General features: G+C 49.8%; 1 protein-coding gene across 1 annotated transcript; it reads right to left on the bottom strand.

Annotated features, from left to right (window-relative positions):
- Positions 1 to 1105: 1105 nt before the first annotated feature.
- Positions 1106 to 14900, bottom strand: RCHY1 (ring finger and CHY zinc finger domain containing 1). Its single transcript, XM_032950131.2, has 9 exons — positions 14751 to 14900; positions 8533 to 8652; positions 7453 to 7568; positions 6156 to 6234; positions 5644 to 5688; positions 4850 to 4908; positions 4239 to 4268; positions 2986 to 3106; positions 1106 to 1449 (listed from the first exon to the last, which is right to left on the bottom strand). The coding sequence occupies exons 1-9, from the start codon at positions 14802 to 14804 to the stop codon at positions 1303 to 1305; spliced, it is 771 nt and encodes a 256-aa protein (XP_032806022.1). The 5' UTR covers positions 14805 to 14900; the 3' UTR covers positions 1106 to 1302.
- Positions 14901 to 15989: the final 1089 nt, after the last annotated feature.

The raw sequence follows: 15989 nt of genomic DNA on the forward strand, positions 1-15989 counted from the left end.
GTGGAAACCCGATGTGAATGTACAGCAAGCGTGGAACCACTGTCGCGTCAACAGTCGAAGTTGGAGGGGTGACTGCTGAGAGAGTTTACAGATAAAGGACGTTGGGAATAGAAATACTGTTATTTATTTATGCAGCAAAGCCTCACCGTTCAGGATCCTGCCATTAGAACGTTTGGTCGATTCCCTGCCCATTTGATTTGTGTGGGAGGAAACTGGAGTTTCTGGAGAAAGTCCATCACTTTAGCCACCAACCCAATGTGGGTTGTTGGCGACGGAGCATAGGGCAATCCACGAATGGATTTTTCCTGCAGTGACCTCTGCTGATAGACACAGCACCAACCCATCCACCTATCGTTGCCCAGTCACCACACCTCCAGCGAGAGGCGTAGCAATGCCGCCCGGCCATGGCGTTCTCTGCCACGGCGTTCTCTGCCACGGCGTTCTCTGCCACGGCTCTGACGCTGCGACTGCGTGAGGCTGCAGAGCGGCGGCCGAGGCGAATTGGGGCGACCACCCCGGGCCCTGCGCTTGACGTCACGCTGTCAGATGCAGTGCTGCTGGTTAAGTTTGAAGGTGTGTTGGGGGTGGGGGCCTCTCACGGCCCTGCTGGCAGGGGGTGGGGGAGATGGAGGGTGGATTGAGGTGGTACGTGAAGGAGGGCACTGGACTCAAACTTCACAGAGCAGAGTTTAGAAAACATTTCTTGAAATGTTTTATTTTTGTGTTACCGCAAATAAAAAACCACAAGGCTACAACAATCTTTATTTGAAGCTTTCATGACTGCAGGGATCCATACTCTTAGGTTCTTTCGGTAAAGTCACGTAGGTAGAAATAAAATAAAACAAATCACGACGTTTCAAACGCAACACAAGCGGTCGTCATCAGGCAAACGAGTCAGCCTATAAAGGCAAACTGTTTATAAAGGTTTGGGGATGGGCGTAGCCCAAGTGTATCAACACCAGAAGCACGTGCGGTGCATGAGTGCCAATGCAGCAACAATGCCAAACGCTGGGGATTCGACATGTATCGGACCGTGTTCGCGAACACAAGGCAGATCTGAAAGACGGCAGAGGCTGACTCATTTGCCTGATGACGACCACTTGTGTTGCGAGTGAAACGTCGTGATTTATTTTATTTTTAACTACGTGACTTTACCGAAAGAACCAAAGAGTAAGCTACAACAAGTTATTTGAATCTTAAATGTAAAAAAAATATGAGGCCCCACTCGTCTAAGTGGTGGTAGGCATCCATTTGAAGGTCGAAGGTCAGGAGGTCCTGATCTCCAGACGGAGGTTGGATGTGTCAGGAGGCAGACTCCTGGTTGTCCACCATCGCCTCCACTGCCTTCTCGTCAGTGCGGCAGGTGTTGTAGGAGCCGCACTTATCGCACTTCAGGCCCAGCACGTGGAACGGCACCCGGGTGCGCTCCAAGCAGTCATTGCACAGGATCTGGGAACGGATACAATCGGGGGGGGGGGGGGGGTAGCAAGTGGACATCAGCCATGGAAACTGAGCGGGCGTATCAACTCACAGGCGTCCAATGGGTTGTTGCTAGAGGCCGACCGAAATTCGGTTTCAGCGCCGAAAGTTGGCAAATGGCCTCTTTTTAACTTTCGGTTTCGGCCGAAGGTAAATTTTTTACTTTCGTCTTCTTTGGTTCTTTCGGTAAAGTCACGTAGAATGAGAATAAAATAATAAATTGATAAAATAAAATAACACAATAATATTCTCACGACGTTTCGGCCACAACACAAGCGGCCTTCATCAGGTGAAGGGGCGAGACTGTCTGGTAGGACAGCGCTGGAGTGAGAGAGCCACGTTCAGATCACGGCTCTTAAGCTATGTGAGAGGAACAAAGAGCCTTGACAAAGGAATTGGCATATAATTTAGCATTGAAATGGCTGAATGATTAGCTTGTGACTGGTCACAAGCTATTGTGGCCGAAACGTCGTGAGAATATTATTGTGTTATTTTATTTTATCAATTTATTATTTTATTCTCATTCTACGTGACTTTACCGAAAGAACCAAAGAAGATGAATCATTGCAGTCACGAAAGCTTTAAATCGAAATTTTTACTTTCGGTTTCGGCCGAAACTGATATTGACTTTCGGTCGTCATTCGTCAACTGAAGATCTATTTTTAGAATATAACGCTCGTGCTACGTCAATCACTGCCTATCGGCCGGTCAGTCGGCGCTAGGCAATCCTATGCAATAGGCTGCATACACACACACGTACACACAAACACGTCAGCAGCAGCAGCTTGGGAGCGAGGTTACAGCCGCAACCATGCAGGCTGCTAATGTATATACGACCGGTCAACAGACAGCAAGCAGCCTGTCTGGCTGAATATGGAACAACTGTTGTTTCTTCACTACAACATTCGTTTGTTTGCATATAATTACTAAGTAACACCTAAAGATTTGATATTTAGCGACTCTTACTGCAGGCTCTGAATTAGTTCTAGATTTCTTTTTACTTAAAGTAGCATTGCATCATGACATATTTCATAAATCTTGTGTTCGGTAACTTCGGTTATATACCTTTCTGTTTCGGTCTCGGTCGAAAGTGTAATTAAACTTTCGGCTTCGCTTTCGGCCGAAAGTAAATTTTTAACTTTGTCTGGTTTCGGTTTCAGCCAAAACCAGAAATTCAGTTTCGGTTGGCCTCTAGTTGTATTATAAGACAACGATTGCATGGCTTCATCCAGCAGTGGATATATTGTTGCCAACGAGAGCAGGCTGGGCAGCTCGATGGCCATGCACGAGTAATGAGGCCAGCACTGTCAAGATCCTGGCTTGGAACCTGGGTTTCAGCCTTCGGTGATTGAACCGGTTACTCAAGTGTAGTGAGCCGATGGTCGTCGCACAGTCGCCAGTGACTGCAGTGAACAATCATCATGCACGTGACGATTGTGTGCAGTGAGCGGTGATACATGTGATCACAGTGCCGAGCGGGTGGTGAGCGAATGCCAAGCGGCTCACCATCAGGACGAGATTCTGGTATTCCTCCGGCATGGGCATCTGCGCCACCTCCTCGTCCATGTTGCTCCACACGGAGCTCATGGGCACCATGGATCGAGCGCAGAGCGGGCAACGGTACGCACTGCTCGGGTAAAGGCAAAAGCAAAGATCCCCCTATGGCCTTAACATATTGTTGGGCAAGTGCTGTTAGTAAGTACCTATGAAAGCTGGCACAGTACACGGGGGGGGGAGGGTGGACAGCATCACGCCCGGCCACCTTTGTCTCCCTAGTGCCGACATTTACACAATGCACAAGGTACTAATGTGAGGCAGTCAACCGAGGAGAGGCCCAGTATCAGTTCAGACAATCATCACTGGTGCTGGCTTTGAGCTAGAATTGAACTCGGGTATCCAGGTTCGTAGAGCAGCATGCTCATCACTGAATCGCCACTCCTCACAGCACAGCACCATTACTGTCAGCAGCATCACCACCACGATCACCAGCAGCAGTCACCATAGCGACAACCAGGAGTCATCGCCAGGACCACCATCCGCAGTCCCCACCACTGCACCATTACCACCGGCACCATCACCCGCAGCAGCAGTAGAAGCGTCACTATGCCAACCACCATTCGCAATCAATTTGTTGTATCTACAGTGGGTGTACTTAGATGGGTGGCATCCAGAGCTCGCCAGGGCATGGGGCTGTCAGGATGTGGCAAGGAGATGGAAAGGAGATGGCACTGCCGACCGTCACTCCCTTCCCTTTTGCGTGGAGTTTTCCCTCGGCACTCCGCTTGCCTCCTGCACGAAGCGAAACCCCCATTGATGCAATTGGCCAAATATCCCATTGTGTCATGACCCTCCTTGAAACAAGTCTTGGGACTTTACATTGGTGAACAACCGGCACGATGATTTCCCCACTGGTCGGACAAAAAGCGTCAATCGAGCCATCACCAGCGTCCACACCAAACAACATTTAAACGAGACTAGTGACCATGGGCGATTGACAAACGAGCCACAAGAAAACCGAGCGCTGGTGACAGACAACTGCGAACAACAGCAGCAGCGGCAGCACAACCCGCTTCTGCCCACTCACAGCTGCACACTGTGTGAACTACAGCCCCAGTTATCGCTGCTTGCTGTGGACACAGCGTGCAGGTGATGGCTGTGGTTGTTTGCTAGGGGAGGGGGGAGGGTGGCGAGGTGATAATCCCCCCCCCAACTCCGCTTCGTGGGTGCGGGCGTGGTTGCAGTTGCCGTCCTGCACTCACCTGTATCTCAGCGTCTGCTTGAAGCAAGCACTGGAACACAGACAGACAGAAAGCGGCCAGGTGGTTAGAGTCATCCAGTGAGATTCACGCAAAGCTGAACCGGCCGAGGGAGGAGTGGCGTGCATCAGACACGTGGTGTGTATCGGACACGTGGTGCAGCAGGTGGTGGTCGTGGTGGTGGGCTGATTAATTCGTGTTGTGTATTTTATAGACACAAACGCAACGTGGATTTATATGTATCGTCTAAATGTGACCGCATGTCAAGACGCTGCATGGAAACTGGGTGTGTTTGTTTTATAGTTTACGGGGCTCTGTTTGAGTGAAGGCGATACAAAGTCGACTTACATAGCATATAAAATAAATGCGACAGCATCCCAGAATGCTTTATATAAACAGTGGGCGTATTTATTTTACACAGCACGGATGGCTGGGGGAAGAGAGTTCTGTGAATTGTGGTATAATTTAGATGTGCCATGGTTGTGGTTGTGCCATGGGTGTAGTCATGATGTGGTTGTGCGGTGGTTGTCGTTGTGCCACGGGTATGGTCGTGCTGTAGTTGTGATTGTGCCGCGTGGTTGTGCTGCGTGGGTCACTGTGACACCAATGCTTGCCTGTGCAAGAGATGTCCACAAGGCAGAGGCATGGCAGCGTCTCGAGACGTGTGCAGATCCTGGAATCCGACAAAACACGCAAGGCCAAAAACACAGCACTGGAGATCCGAGTTCAACTCCCGACTACGGCTACCGGAAGTGATATTTGCACCAAGTTCTGAGCAACCTTTAACAACCCGCACAGTCCAGCATGAAGTATAGTCAAACAACCTCCATGCGAATGGCGAGACCATCATCCAGCAGTGGATGGAAGGGCTGTACATTATATTTCATGAACACGAATCGCCATCATCGTGTGCACCCCTGCATTGCTCGTTGCTTAAACATGGATACTTAGTGCTCGCGAAGAGAGCCGTTGCCCAAATTTTCGTCTTTTATATATATCTGTTTTACATTAAGGCCACGGGATTTTTGACAAATGTGCCCAGTTCGTTTGTTAACTGTACTTGCGCACCACTGCCAACCCAGCAGAAGCAGCATCACCAAATTAATTGTTGAATATTCTTAGTTCTTTCGGTAAAGTCACATAGAAGGGAAAACAATAAAATAATAAAAATATAAAACAATAAAATTATCTGCGTGACTTTACCAAAAGAACTAAGAATATGAATCCCTGCAGTCATGAAAGCTTTAAATAATAATTGTTGAATATTGATCATTTGTGAGTTGCATAGGGAAGGCGCTTGATGGAAAAAAATGTATTCTTAGGCTCGTGATGCGTGCATCATATCGCATGCACACAGGCACACAGGCACACAGTGTGAATTTACAGCCACCACCACCCAACCTCTCACCTCCATGCACACGGGGCAGTTTTGACGAGATACGTTCTCCACGCACTGGGGAGAAACGGGGGAGAGAAAAAAGGATGGGAAGGTAAAACACAGACACGCAGCAGTGACTGGGCAGACACGAGCGTGCGAACATTCTGTGACGTGGCACTCGCTGGATTTATCACTACGTTGACTTTCCCGGTTGTGCCGTGCTAGTTCTCCAATGCGATTTCACGTTGCACCCCGCGGCGTTCGCCACCATGTCCGACGTTTCGCTCCATGTGCTCACAGCTTCTTCAGGAACTGAACAGTTTACTGGCACGCGGACCGAAATGATACCGCCGCCGAAAAACACGCGCGCACGAAGCGCTCCAGATAATCCACCCACACCGGCCCGACGCTCGGAGGGGTTTTCCGGAGTCGGTACGTGGGGGCGGCAGTCATTGTTAGCGTGGCCCGAGTAATGGACCACGAGAGAAAGTGGTCAGTCACAATCGTCGGTGGATTAAACGATGGGATAGCCCCGGTTCTACCTTATGCTTGTCGTGGAGGGAAGTGGGCAGACATAGATTGCATTTAGAGCAGTGGAAGAAACCCTCCCTTGGGCCGATCCTGCAAGAGAGACACGCACGGCAACGCTGAGAGGGGCGCACGTCCAGAGAGGATTCCAGCACCCAATGCCGGAAGCCAAGAGACTGCAGCGACATTCCCAGAACCCGAGATCGGATGAGAGCACAGTAGTACAATGTACACGTGTAGAGAGCATTGCAGAACATATTGTTGTAATGTACTATGCACCAACGTCTATGCTCCCCACCTTCACCAACCTGAATTGATAACACCAGTGTAACTTGGCAGTGCCTTAAGGAAGCCTCAACCCAAGGGACAAATATCTTTCTCCTGTGCATACACACCAAGGTTACGTGTATCCTGGGATGTCTGACATGAGTGGGATAATTTTCCGTTTCTACGTCCAACGTTATTGTCCAACCCAGCAGGATTTATTTTAACAGGCCATACCCTGCCGATGACATGTGCAAAGTAAAAAAAACGGGTTTCTCAGTGTCACATCATGAGATGAAGCGTCCCTTTGGATTCTCTCGCAGAGCAGTACAACCCTCTGTGTTAGAGAATGGCACAGTGAAGTGGATATCACAGAGCTACTTCTGACGTCCCTTCACGTATCCTCTGGTATGCATTGCCTGAAACGTGAACGGTGCTTGTGCACCATTCTCATTGCAGCAGCCAAATCACCAAACAATGTTAAATTCTGGAACACACAGTAGGGGGCAGCACTTGCCCACACGGCTGCCGCCACTTGGGACTCATGCTCGTCACGTGACTAACCTCTACAGCTCATTCGTAAGAGCTGGAATTTTGTCAACTTGAATGCAAAAAGCAACTAAGTCATTCGAGTCCAGTTTGAGGACCCGGTTTAATCACAAGCGGCTGCCTGCATTTGAACCCAGGAACTCAGCGATGCTAGCTCAGCCCTCTGACTTCTGTGCCAGCCGACAACCTCGTATATTCACATTGTTTAATATTTTTGGCAGTGACCCTGATCTGCTTAGTTACGATTTTGAAATTATATAAGCCTGCAAGCCGGTGGTCAAGACCCACATCTTTAAACTTGCTATTTCTGAGTCTTGATTCATGCTGGATATGCGGACATATTTCAATACTTGTTAGATATCTGTTAGATGTTTTGTTTTTAAACTTGATCATTTGGGTGCAAGCACTTTTAAATCACCTTGGCAAATGCGAGAAGAAACCGGAGGCGTCCGGCAAGTTTGAAACAGGGGGACAAGGGCGGAGGTGCAAGCATCTCACCTGCAGATTCCGCAAGAGGAGCAGTGGTACTGCTGCTTGTCGCGGTCGTACAGGTGGCAGACGTCGCAGTAGTACTCGCCAAACACGACGCCGCACTGCGTGCACGTCCTGCCCACCTGCACACCGTTAGGTACGCGCCACGTGGACACCGGGACCCATCTAAAACTACGCACCACGTGTACACTAGCACCTACCTAGAACTACGCGCCACGTGTACACCAGGACCCACCTAGAACTACGCACCACGTGTACACCAGGACCCACCTAGAACTACACACGTGTACACCAGGACTCATCGAGAACTACACACCACGTGTATACCCGGACCCACCTAGAACTACCAGCATCCCTCCACAACCGTGGAATGTGTCACACGTCGCAGGAGAGCCAGGTGCACACCTGCCCGACTGTATGTTATGTGTGTGTATTTTTATGCTAAAACACAGCACATTTGCGCAGTAAGGAGCACAGGTGGTGCAACTGTCAGTCATCTCAGTCGGTCAACCCAAAACACCTGGGTCTGTCCTGTTACCTCCGGCCAGAGAACCATTGAGATTTCACGTGCCCTCAATGTGCACCTAGCCTGGCACTAGTACCGTGGTGTTGTCACAACCACTTAGTGGCAAATGTTGTTTGGGTACGGGGAGTGGTTGTGGCGTGGTTAGTGCACTTTCGAACCCAGCGACCCGAGTTCGATTTCTGCTCATGACCAATAACAGTGGCGAGTATTTCAAGCAGTTCTCGGCCTACCCGAGGTCAACTCACCCTGAAATGAGAACCTGCCATGGTTTTGGGGAGACAAAGGGTGTCCGGGCATGGTTTTGGCCACCTACTCGAATCTTCATAGGTGCTCGCTAACAGCATTTACCGCAAGAGTAGTCCATTAAAGGCTACACGGGGCATCTTTGGCTGTGTTTGGTGAACACATGGGCCAAAGTATGCCGGAACCCAGGTGTGTATTTGCTCAGCTGTGTGTGTGTGTGAGTGAGCATAGAGACCTCGGCATGAACATGGTCCAGGTGAGTACCTGTGTGTGCACAGGTGTGTGTGTGTCCCCACGCTCTGAAGGTGTGTACACACCTGCTGGACGGAGCTGCAGCTCGAGCAGCGCACAGTGGTCACCTGGAAGCGGTCCATGGCGTGGTCCTCCTTGTCATCGTGACACAGACGGCATGGGTAGAAGACATTGCAGCATGCGGCCTGCATACAAAAACACAAAGATCCCCCCTTAACTGACTCTTGGGGCAAGTGCTGTTGGCAACCACCTATCAAGCCCGGCACGGCACATGAGGGGGTAGGCCAACAACACACCCGGCCGCCTTTGTCTCCCAAGTGGCAATATTTACACACTGCACCAGGTACTCATTTAAGGCCGAGTCGACATAGGGGAGGCCAGCACTGGTTCATATAAGTGCCACTGGTGTGTGCTGTGAGCAGGAATCAAACTTGAGTTGCCTGGTTTGTAGCACAGCATGCTCACCACTGCGCCACCGCTCATACACACACACCAACAGGGACTCGAACCTGCAACTCCAACCTAGGAGATGAACTGCCTGATGTTTAAAGACAAGGGCACTCTGTTAGAAGGAATAATACTTCGTTTTAGTACAAAATGCACTGTACGCAAAATAACTTACAGTTCAATTTTAATTTAAAGTTTTCGTGACTGCAGGGATTCATATTCTTGGTTCTTTCGGTAAAGTCACGTATAAGGGAAACAATCAAATAATAAAAATATAAAACAATAACATTCTCACGATGTTTCGACTGCAACACAAGCAATCATCATCAGGTGTGAAAACCACAACAAGAAATCTGAACAAACTGTCAAATCGCTCTCCGTGGTGCTAACGTTAAAAATAACCGCCACTTTTTTCAAATTTTCTTGTTGTGGTTTTCACACCTGATGATGATTGCTTGTGTTGCAGTCGAAACGTCGTGAGAATTTTATTGTTTTATATTTTTATTATTTTATTGTTTCCCTTCTACGTGACTTTACCGAAAGAACCAAGAATATAACTTACAGTTCACCAGCATTGGGGTTTAAAAACAAGGCGAACTGCTGTCAAAACTGGCCCAGCAGAGGGTGCTTGTCTGTAACCTATGCTGCTGAGAAGATGCCATCCCAGAAGGACGTGTGGCTGGTGGGACGTGTACAAATAAAAACATTGTTTTTGTTACATGGAGGGACAGATGCGGGATGCAGGCGTTTTATCTGCCGATATATTTTGTTCCTGATATAACCCATTAGTGTTCAAGGATGACTGTTTTGCAAACCTCGAATTCCCTAAAGCTTGGAAACCCACAAGCCCGCAGTTTTACAATTAGTGCCAATGAAGGTTACGTGATGACTGTTTGCGGATACGTTTCCTTATCATGTCAAGCATCATAGTAATAATGTGATAATGTACAACGAACACATGTTTCTCATAAACTGTTTCAGAAGTATCGCAGAGTATCATTATTCCTACTCTCGTATAAATTAACATTTTAGCTCGCAAACATTTGCAGTCGTGTATACACTCCATGCGGTGTGTCACTGAAATGCACACTTCACCCGCACCTCCGATTAGCACGGTTGGCTACGTACGGTGCGAAAGAAGTTAAACACACACCACACATGCGTCGAACTCTAAAGTTGCCCTGCTCATCCACCCCGCTCACACGAATCGCGCCACTCGCACCTGCCGACTGCACCCACGACTTGCCCACTGCACTGTGACCACAAAGCCACGTGCCCAGCGTGTGCCACGTGCCCAGCGTGTGCCACGAGCCCCTCTTATCAAAGCTATAAAACATTGTTTACACAACCAGTGACTGGGAGCATACAAAAACAAACACGTTCAACATTTTAACCTCAACTTATGCAGTAAATTACAAACTAAAGGAAAACGTTTCGAGTAATATTCAACCAATATACCGACGCTCTCACGACAGCCACGAAGTGATGGTGAAGTCACTTGTACCAGGCTAGGTGCTCTTCACACGAACAAGACACACGTGCACGCACTGGATTAATGAGGGCCTCCCAACCCCCTCACACCGTGAGGGGTACCATGTAGGTGGGTAGGGCTAACCATACTTCACCACTCTGGTCTATGTAGGTGGGTAGGGTTAACCATACTTCACCACGCTGGTCCATGTAGGTGGGTAGGGTTAACCATACTTCACCACTCTGGTCTATGTAGGTGGGTAGGGTTAACCATACTTCACCACTCTGGTCTATGTAGGTGGGTAGGGTTAACCATACTTCACCACTCTGGTCTATGTAGATGGGTAGGGTTAACCATACTTCACCACTCTGGTCCATGTAGGTGGGTAGGGTTAACCATACTTCACGCTGGTCCATGTAGGTGGGTAGGGTTAACCATACTTCACCACGCTGGTCTATGTAGGTGGGTAGGGTTAACCATACTTCACCACTCTGGTCTATGTAGGTGGGTAGGGTTAACCATACTTCACCACTCTGGTCTATGTAGGTGGGTAGGGTTAACCATACTTCACCACGCTGGTCCATGTAGGTGGGTAGGGTTAACCATACTTCACCACGCTGGTCTATGTAGGTGGGTAGGGTTAACCATACTTCACCACTCTAGTCTATGTAGGTGGGTAGGGTTAACCATACTTCACCACTCTGGTCTATGTAGGTGGGTAGGGTTAACCATACTTCACCACTCTGGTCTATGTAGGTGGGTAGGGTTAACCATACTTCACCATGCTGGTCTATGGAGGTGGGTAGGGTTAACCATACTTCACCACTCTGGTCTATGTAGGTGAGTAGGGTTAACCATACTTCACCACTCTAGTCTATGGAGGTGGGTAGGGTTAACCATACTTCACCACGCTGGTCTATGTAGGTGGGTAGGGTTAACCATACTTCACCACTCTGGTCTATGTAGGTGGGTAGGGTTAACCATACTTCACCACGCTGGTCTATGTAGGTGGGTAGGGTTAACCATACTTCACCACTCTGGTCTATGTAGGTGGGTAGGGTTAACCATACTTCACCACTCTGGTCTATGTAGGTGGGTAGGGTTAACCATACTTCACCACTCTAGTCTATGGAGGTGGGTAGGGTTAACCATACTTCACCACGCTGGTCTATGTAGGTGGGTAGGGTTAACCATACTTCACCACGCTGGTCCATGTAGGTGGATAGGGTTAACCATACTTCACCTCGCTGGTCCATGTAGGTGGGTAGGGTTAACCATACTTCACCATGCTGGTCTATGGAGGTGGGTAGGGTTAACCATACTTCACCACGCTGGTCTATGGAGGTGGGTAGGGTTAACCATACTTCACCACTCTGGTCTATATAGGTGGGTAGGGTTAACCATACTTCACCACTCTAGTCTATGGAGGTGGGTAGGGTTAACCATACTTCACCACGCTGGTCTATGTAGGTGGGTAGGGTTAACCATACTTCACCACTCTGGTCTATGTACGTGGGTAGGGTTAAGCATACTTCACCACGCTGGTCCATGTAGGTGGGTAGGGTTAACCATACTTCACCACGCTGGTCTATGGAGGTGGGTAGGGTTCACCATACTTCACCACGCTGGTCTATGTAGGTGGGTAGAGTTAACCATACTTCACCACGCTGGTCCATGTAGGTGGGTAGGGTTAACCATACTTCACCACGCTGGTCCATGTAGGTGGGTAGGGTTAATCATACTTCACCACGCTGGTCTATGGAGGTGGGTAGGGTTAACCATACTTCACCACTCTGGTCTATGTAGATGGGTAGGGTTAACCATACTTCACCACGCTGGTCTATGTAGGTGGGTAGGGTCAAACATACTTCACCACGCTGGTCCATGTAGGTGGGTAGGGTTAACCATACTTCACCACGCTGGTCTATGTAGGTGGGTAGGGTTAACCATACTTCACCTCGCTGGTCCATGTAGGTGGGTAGGGTTAACCATATTTCACCACTCTGGTCTATGTAGGTGGGTAGGGTTAACCATACTTCACCACGCTGGTCTATGTAGGTGGGTAGGGTTAACCATACTTCACCTCGCTGGTCCATGTAGGTGGGTAGGGTTAACCATACTTCACCACGCTGGTCTATGGAGGTGGGTAGGGTTAACCATACTTCACCACGCTGGTCTATGGAGGTGGGTAGGGTTAACCATACTTCACCACTCTGGTCTATGGAGGTGGGTAGGGTTAACCATACTTCACCACGCTGGTCTATGGAGGTGGGTAGGGTTAACCATACTTCACCACGCTGGTCCATGTAGGTGGGTAGGGTTAACCATACTTCACCACGCTGGTCTATGTAGGTGGGTAGGGTTAACCATACTTCACCACTCCGGTCTATGTAGGTGGGTAGGGTCAACCATACTTCACCACGCTGGTCCATGTAGGTGGGTAGGGTTAACCATACTTCACCACGCTGGTCTATGTAGGTGGGTAGGGTTAACCATACTTCACCTCGCTGGTCCATGTAGGTGGGTAGGGTTAACCATATTTCACCACTCTGGTCTATGTAGGTGGGTAGGGTTAACCATACTTCACCACGCTGGTCTATGTAGGTGGGTAGGGTTAACCATACTTCACCACGCTGGTCTATGTAGGTGGGTAGGGTTAACCATACTTCACCTCGCTGGTCTATGGAGGTGGGTAGGGTTAACCATACTTCACCACGCTGGTCTATGTAGGTGGGTAGGGTTAACCATACTTCACCACGCTGGTCTATGTAGGTGGGTAGGGTTAACCATACTTCACCACTCTGGTCTATGTAGGTGGGTAGGGTTAACCATACTTCACCACTCTGGTCTATGTAGGTGGGTAGGGTTAACCATACTTCACCACGCTGGTCTATGTAGGTGGGTAGGGTTAACCATACTTCACCACGCTGGTCTATGTAGGTGGGTAGGGTTAACCATACTTCACCTCGCTGGTCTATGTAGGTGGGTAGAGTTAACCATACTTCACCACTCTGGTCTATATAGGTGGGTAGGGTTAACCATACTTCACCACTCTGGTCTATATAGGTGGGTAGGGTAAACCATACTTCACCACGCTGGTCCATGTAGGTGGGTAGGGTTATTCATACTTCACCACGCTGGTCTATGTAGGTGGGTAGGGTTAACCATACTTCACCACTCTGGTCTATGTACGTGGGTAGGGTTAAGCATACTTCACCACGCTGGTCCATGTAGGTGGGTAGGGTCAACCATACTTCACCTCGCTGGTCCATGTAGGTGGGTAGGGTTAACCATATTTCACCACTCTGGTCTATGTAGGTGGGTAGGGTTAACCATACTTCACCACGCTGGTCTATGTAGGTGGGTAGGGTTAACCATACTTCACCACGCTGGTCTATGTAGGTGGGTAGGGTTAACCATACTTCACCTCGCTGGTCTATGGAGGTGGGTAGGGTTAACCATACTTCACCACGCTGGTCTATGTAGGTGGGTAGGGTTAACCATACTTCACCACGCTGGTCTATGTAGGTGGGTAGGGTTAACCATACTTCACCACTCTGGTCTATGTAGGTGGGTAGGGTTAACCATACTTCACCACTCTGGTCTATGTAGGTGGGTAGGGTTAACCATACTTCACCACGCTGGTCTATGTAGGTGGGTAGGGTTAACCATACTTCACCACGCTGGTCTATGTAGGTGGGTAGGGTTAACCATACTTCACCTCGCTGGTCTATGTAGGTGGGTAGAGTTAACCATACTTCACCACTCTGGTCTATGTAGGTGGGTAGGGTTAACCATACTTCACCACTCTGGTCTATGTAGGTGGGTAGGGTTAACCATACTTCACCACGCTGGTCTATGTAGGTGGGTAGGGTTAACCATACTTCACCACGCTGGTCTATGTAGGTGGGTAGGGTTAACCATACTTCACCACGCTGGTCTATGTAGGTGGGTAGGGTTAACCATACTTCACCACGCTGGTCTATGTAGGTGGGTAGGGTTAACCATACTTCACCACGCTTCTTCACGTGCGAGTGCCAATGGCCTCAACAGCTGCCGAGCTTCCCAGATCCGAGTCCACGCGGGCGCGACTCCGCTGCGCTTCCACGTCCCATTGAAATCTATTCCGCGTACGACTTTTTAACACCGCGAGAATTCGCCAAATAAGCATTCCTAAATGCTTTCATTGTAATTATTCCAAGCCAAACACGGAGGTCCGAAGGCCGCACGCAGGGCGACGTCGGAGATTTGCGGCTACACCTTGGGGGAACGGGGGGGGGGGAGCAAGGAGGACACGGGGGGGTCCCAGTGGTCTCCCCGGGGTACCGGGGCCCCGCCGGGGGTTGGGAGGCCACCCGACCGCACCTGCAGCTCGCAGCCGCGCTGGTAGTGCCGGCACTGCCCCACGCTGCGCGCCATGCCCACCGCGGCCTCCTCCTCCCCTCGTGCGGGAGCCTCCTCGACCTCGCCTGGAAGTGACGCGGAGATGGGGGCTGGGAACCCGGCCAGCTCGACCCGGAGCGCCCCCTGGCGACCGGGCCGTGCTATTGTAGAGCAATTATCAATGATTACATTGCGTTATTCTATTCCGTTCTCGCGAACGAGGACGGCGGCGATTGCAACGCGTGCAGGAGCTGAATGTCAATGTCGAGGTCTGCCAGCCACGACGAGTCGGCGTTTCGCTGTTCCCGTGTTGATCGAGCCCCTAGGCCACATCGTGTTGCTGTATTGTCCATCGTTTGTGCTGCATGGCCACAATCGCACTGCTGTGGGCTCGTCTTTAATGTATATCTGTGGGTATCAATATATATTGAGTCTCTTCTGGTCTCTGTGTATCACTATAAGTCTATGTGTATGTATATCTATGGGTTGCGGTATTGTCCATCGTTTGTGTTGCATGGCCACAATCGCACTTTTGTGGCTCCTGCCTTTAATTTTCAATTTATAAAGGAGAAGGTGCTGTTGTTCTGATGCGGCTGACGGTTCCATTAACAGTGTGTAGCAGGAGGAATGGCAAAGCGACGAGGTGCGATGATGATGATGCTTGCGTCTGGAACGAGGAGTTTATATTAGGAAGTCCGCGCTGTTCCACTCTGTTGGCTAGCGCCCCTCTGACCCTGGGTGAGATTCTAGGATGGTAACAGCAGCAGCACGAACCCACAAGGTGAGATTCTAGGATGGTAACAGCAGCAGCACGAACCCACAAGGTGAGATTCTAGGATGGTAGCAGCAGCACGAACCCACAAGGTGAGATTCTAGGATGGTAGCAGCAGCAGCACGAACCCACAAGGTGAGATTCTAGGATGGTAGCAGCAACACGAACCCTTAAGGTGAGATTCTAGGATGGTAACAGCAGCAGCACGAACCCACAAGGTGAGATTCTAGGATGGTAGCAGCAGCACGAACCCACAAGGTGAGATTCTAGGATGGTAGCAGCAGCACGAACCCTTAAGGTGAGATTCTAGGATGGTAGCAGCAGCACGAACCCACAAGGTGAGATTCTAGGATGGTAACAGCAGCAGCGCGAACCCACAAGGTGAGATTCTAGGATGGTAACAGCAGCAGCACGAACCCACAAGGTGAGATTCTAGGATGGTAACAGCA

Source organism: Petromyzon marinus, chromosome 8 (genome assembly GCF_048934315.1).
Source record: "Petromyzon marinus isolate PM22_M1 ecotype Great Lakes invasive population chromosome 8, UKy_Petmar_22M1.pri1.0, whole genome shotgun sequence".
NCBI lineage: Eukaryota > Metazoa > Chordata > Hyperoartia > Petromyzontiformes > Petromyzontidae > Petromyzon > Petromyzon marinus.

Excerpts from the sequence above, each read along its gene's own strand:
- RCHY1 (XM_032950131.2), bottom strand. The coding sequence starts at position 14,804 with ATGGCGCGCAGCGTGGGGCAGTGCCGGCACTACCAGCGCGGCTGCGAG. Across the intron at positions 5,689-6,155 it reads CCCTCCACGACAAGCATAAG|TGCGTGGAGAACGTATCTCG; the intron begins GTAGAACCGGGG and ends GTTTCTCCCCAG. Across the intron at positions 4,909-5,643 it reads ACTGCCCCGTGTGCATGGAG|GATCTGCACACGTCTCGAGA; the intron begins GTGAGAGGTTGG and ends GTCGGATTCCAG.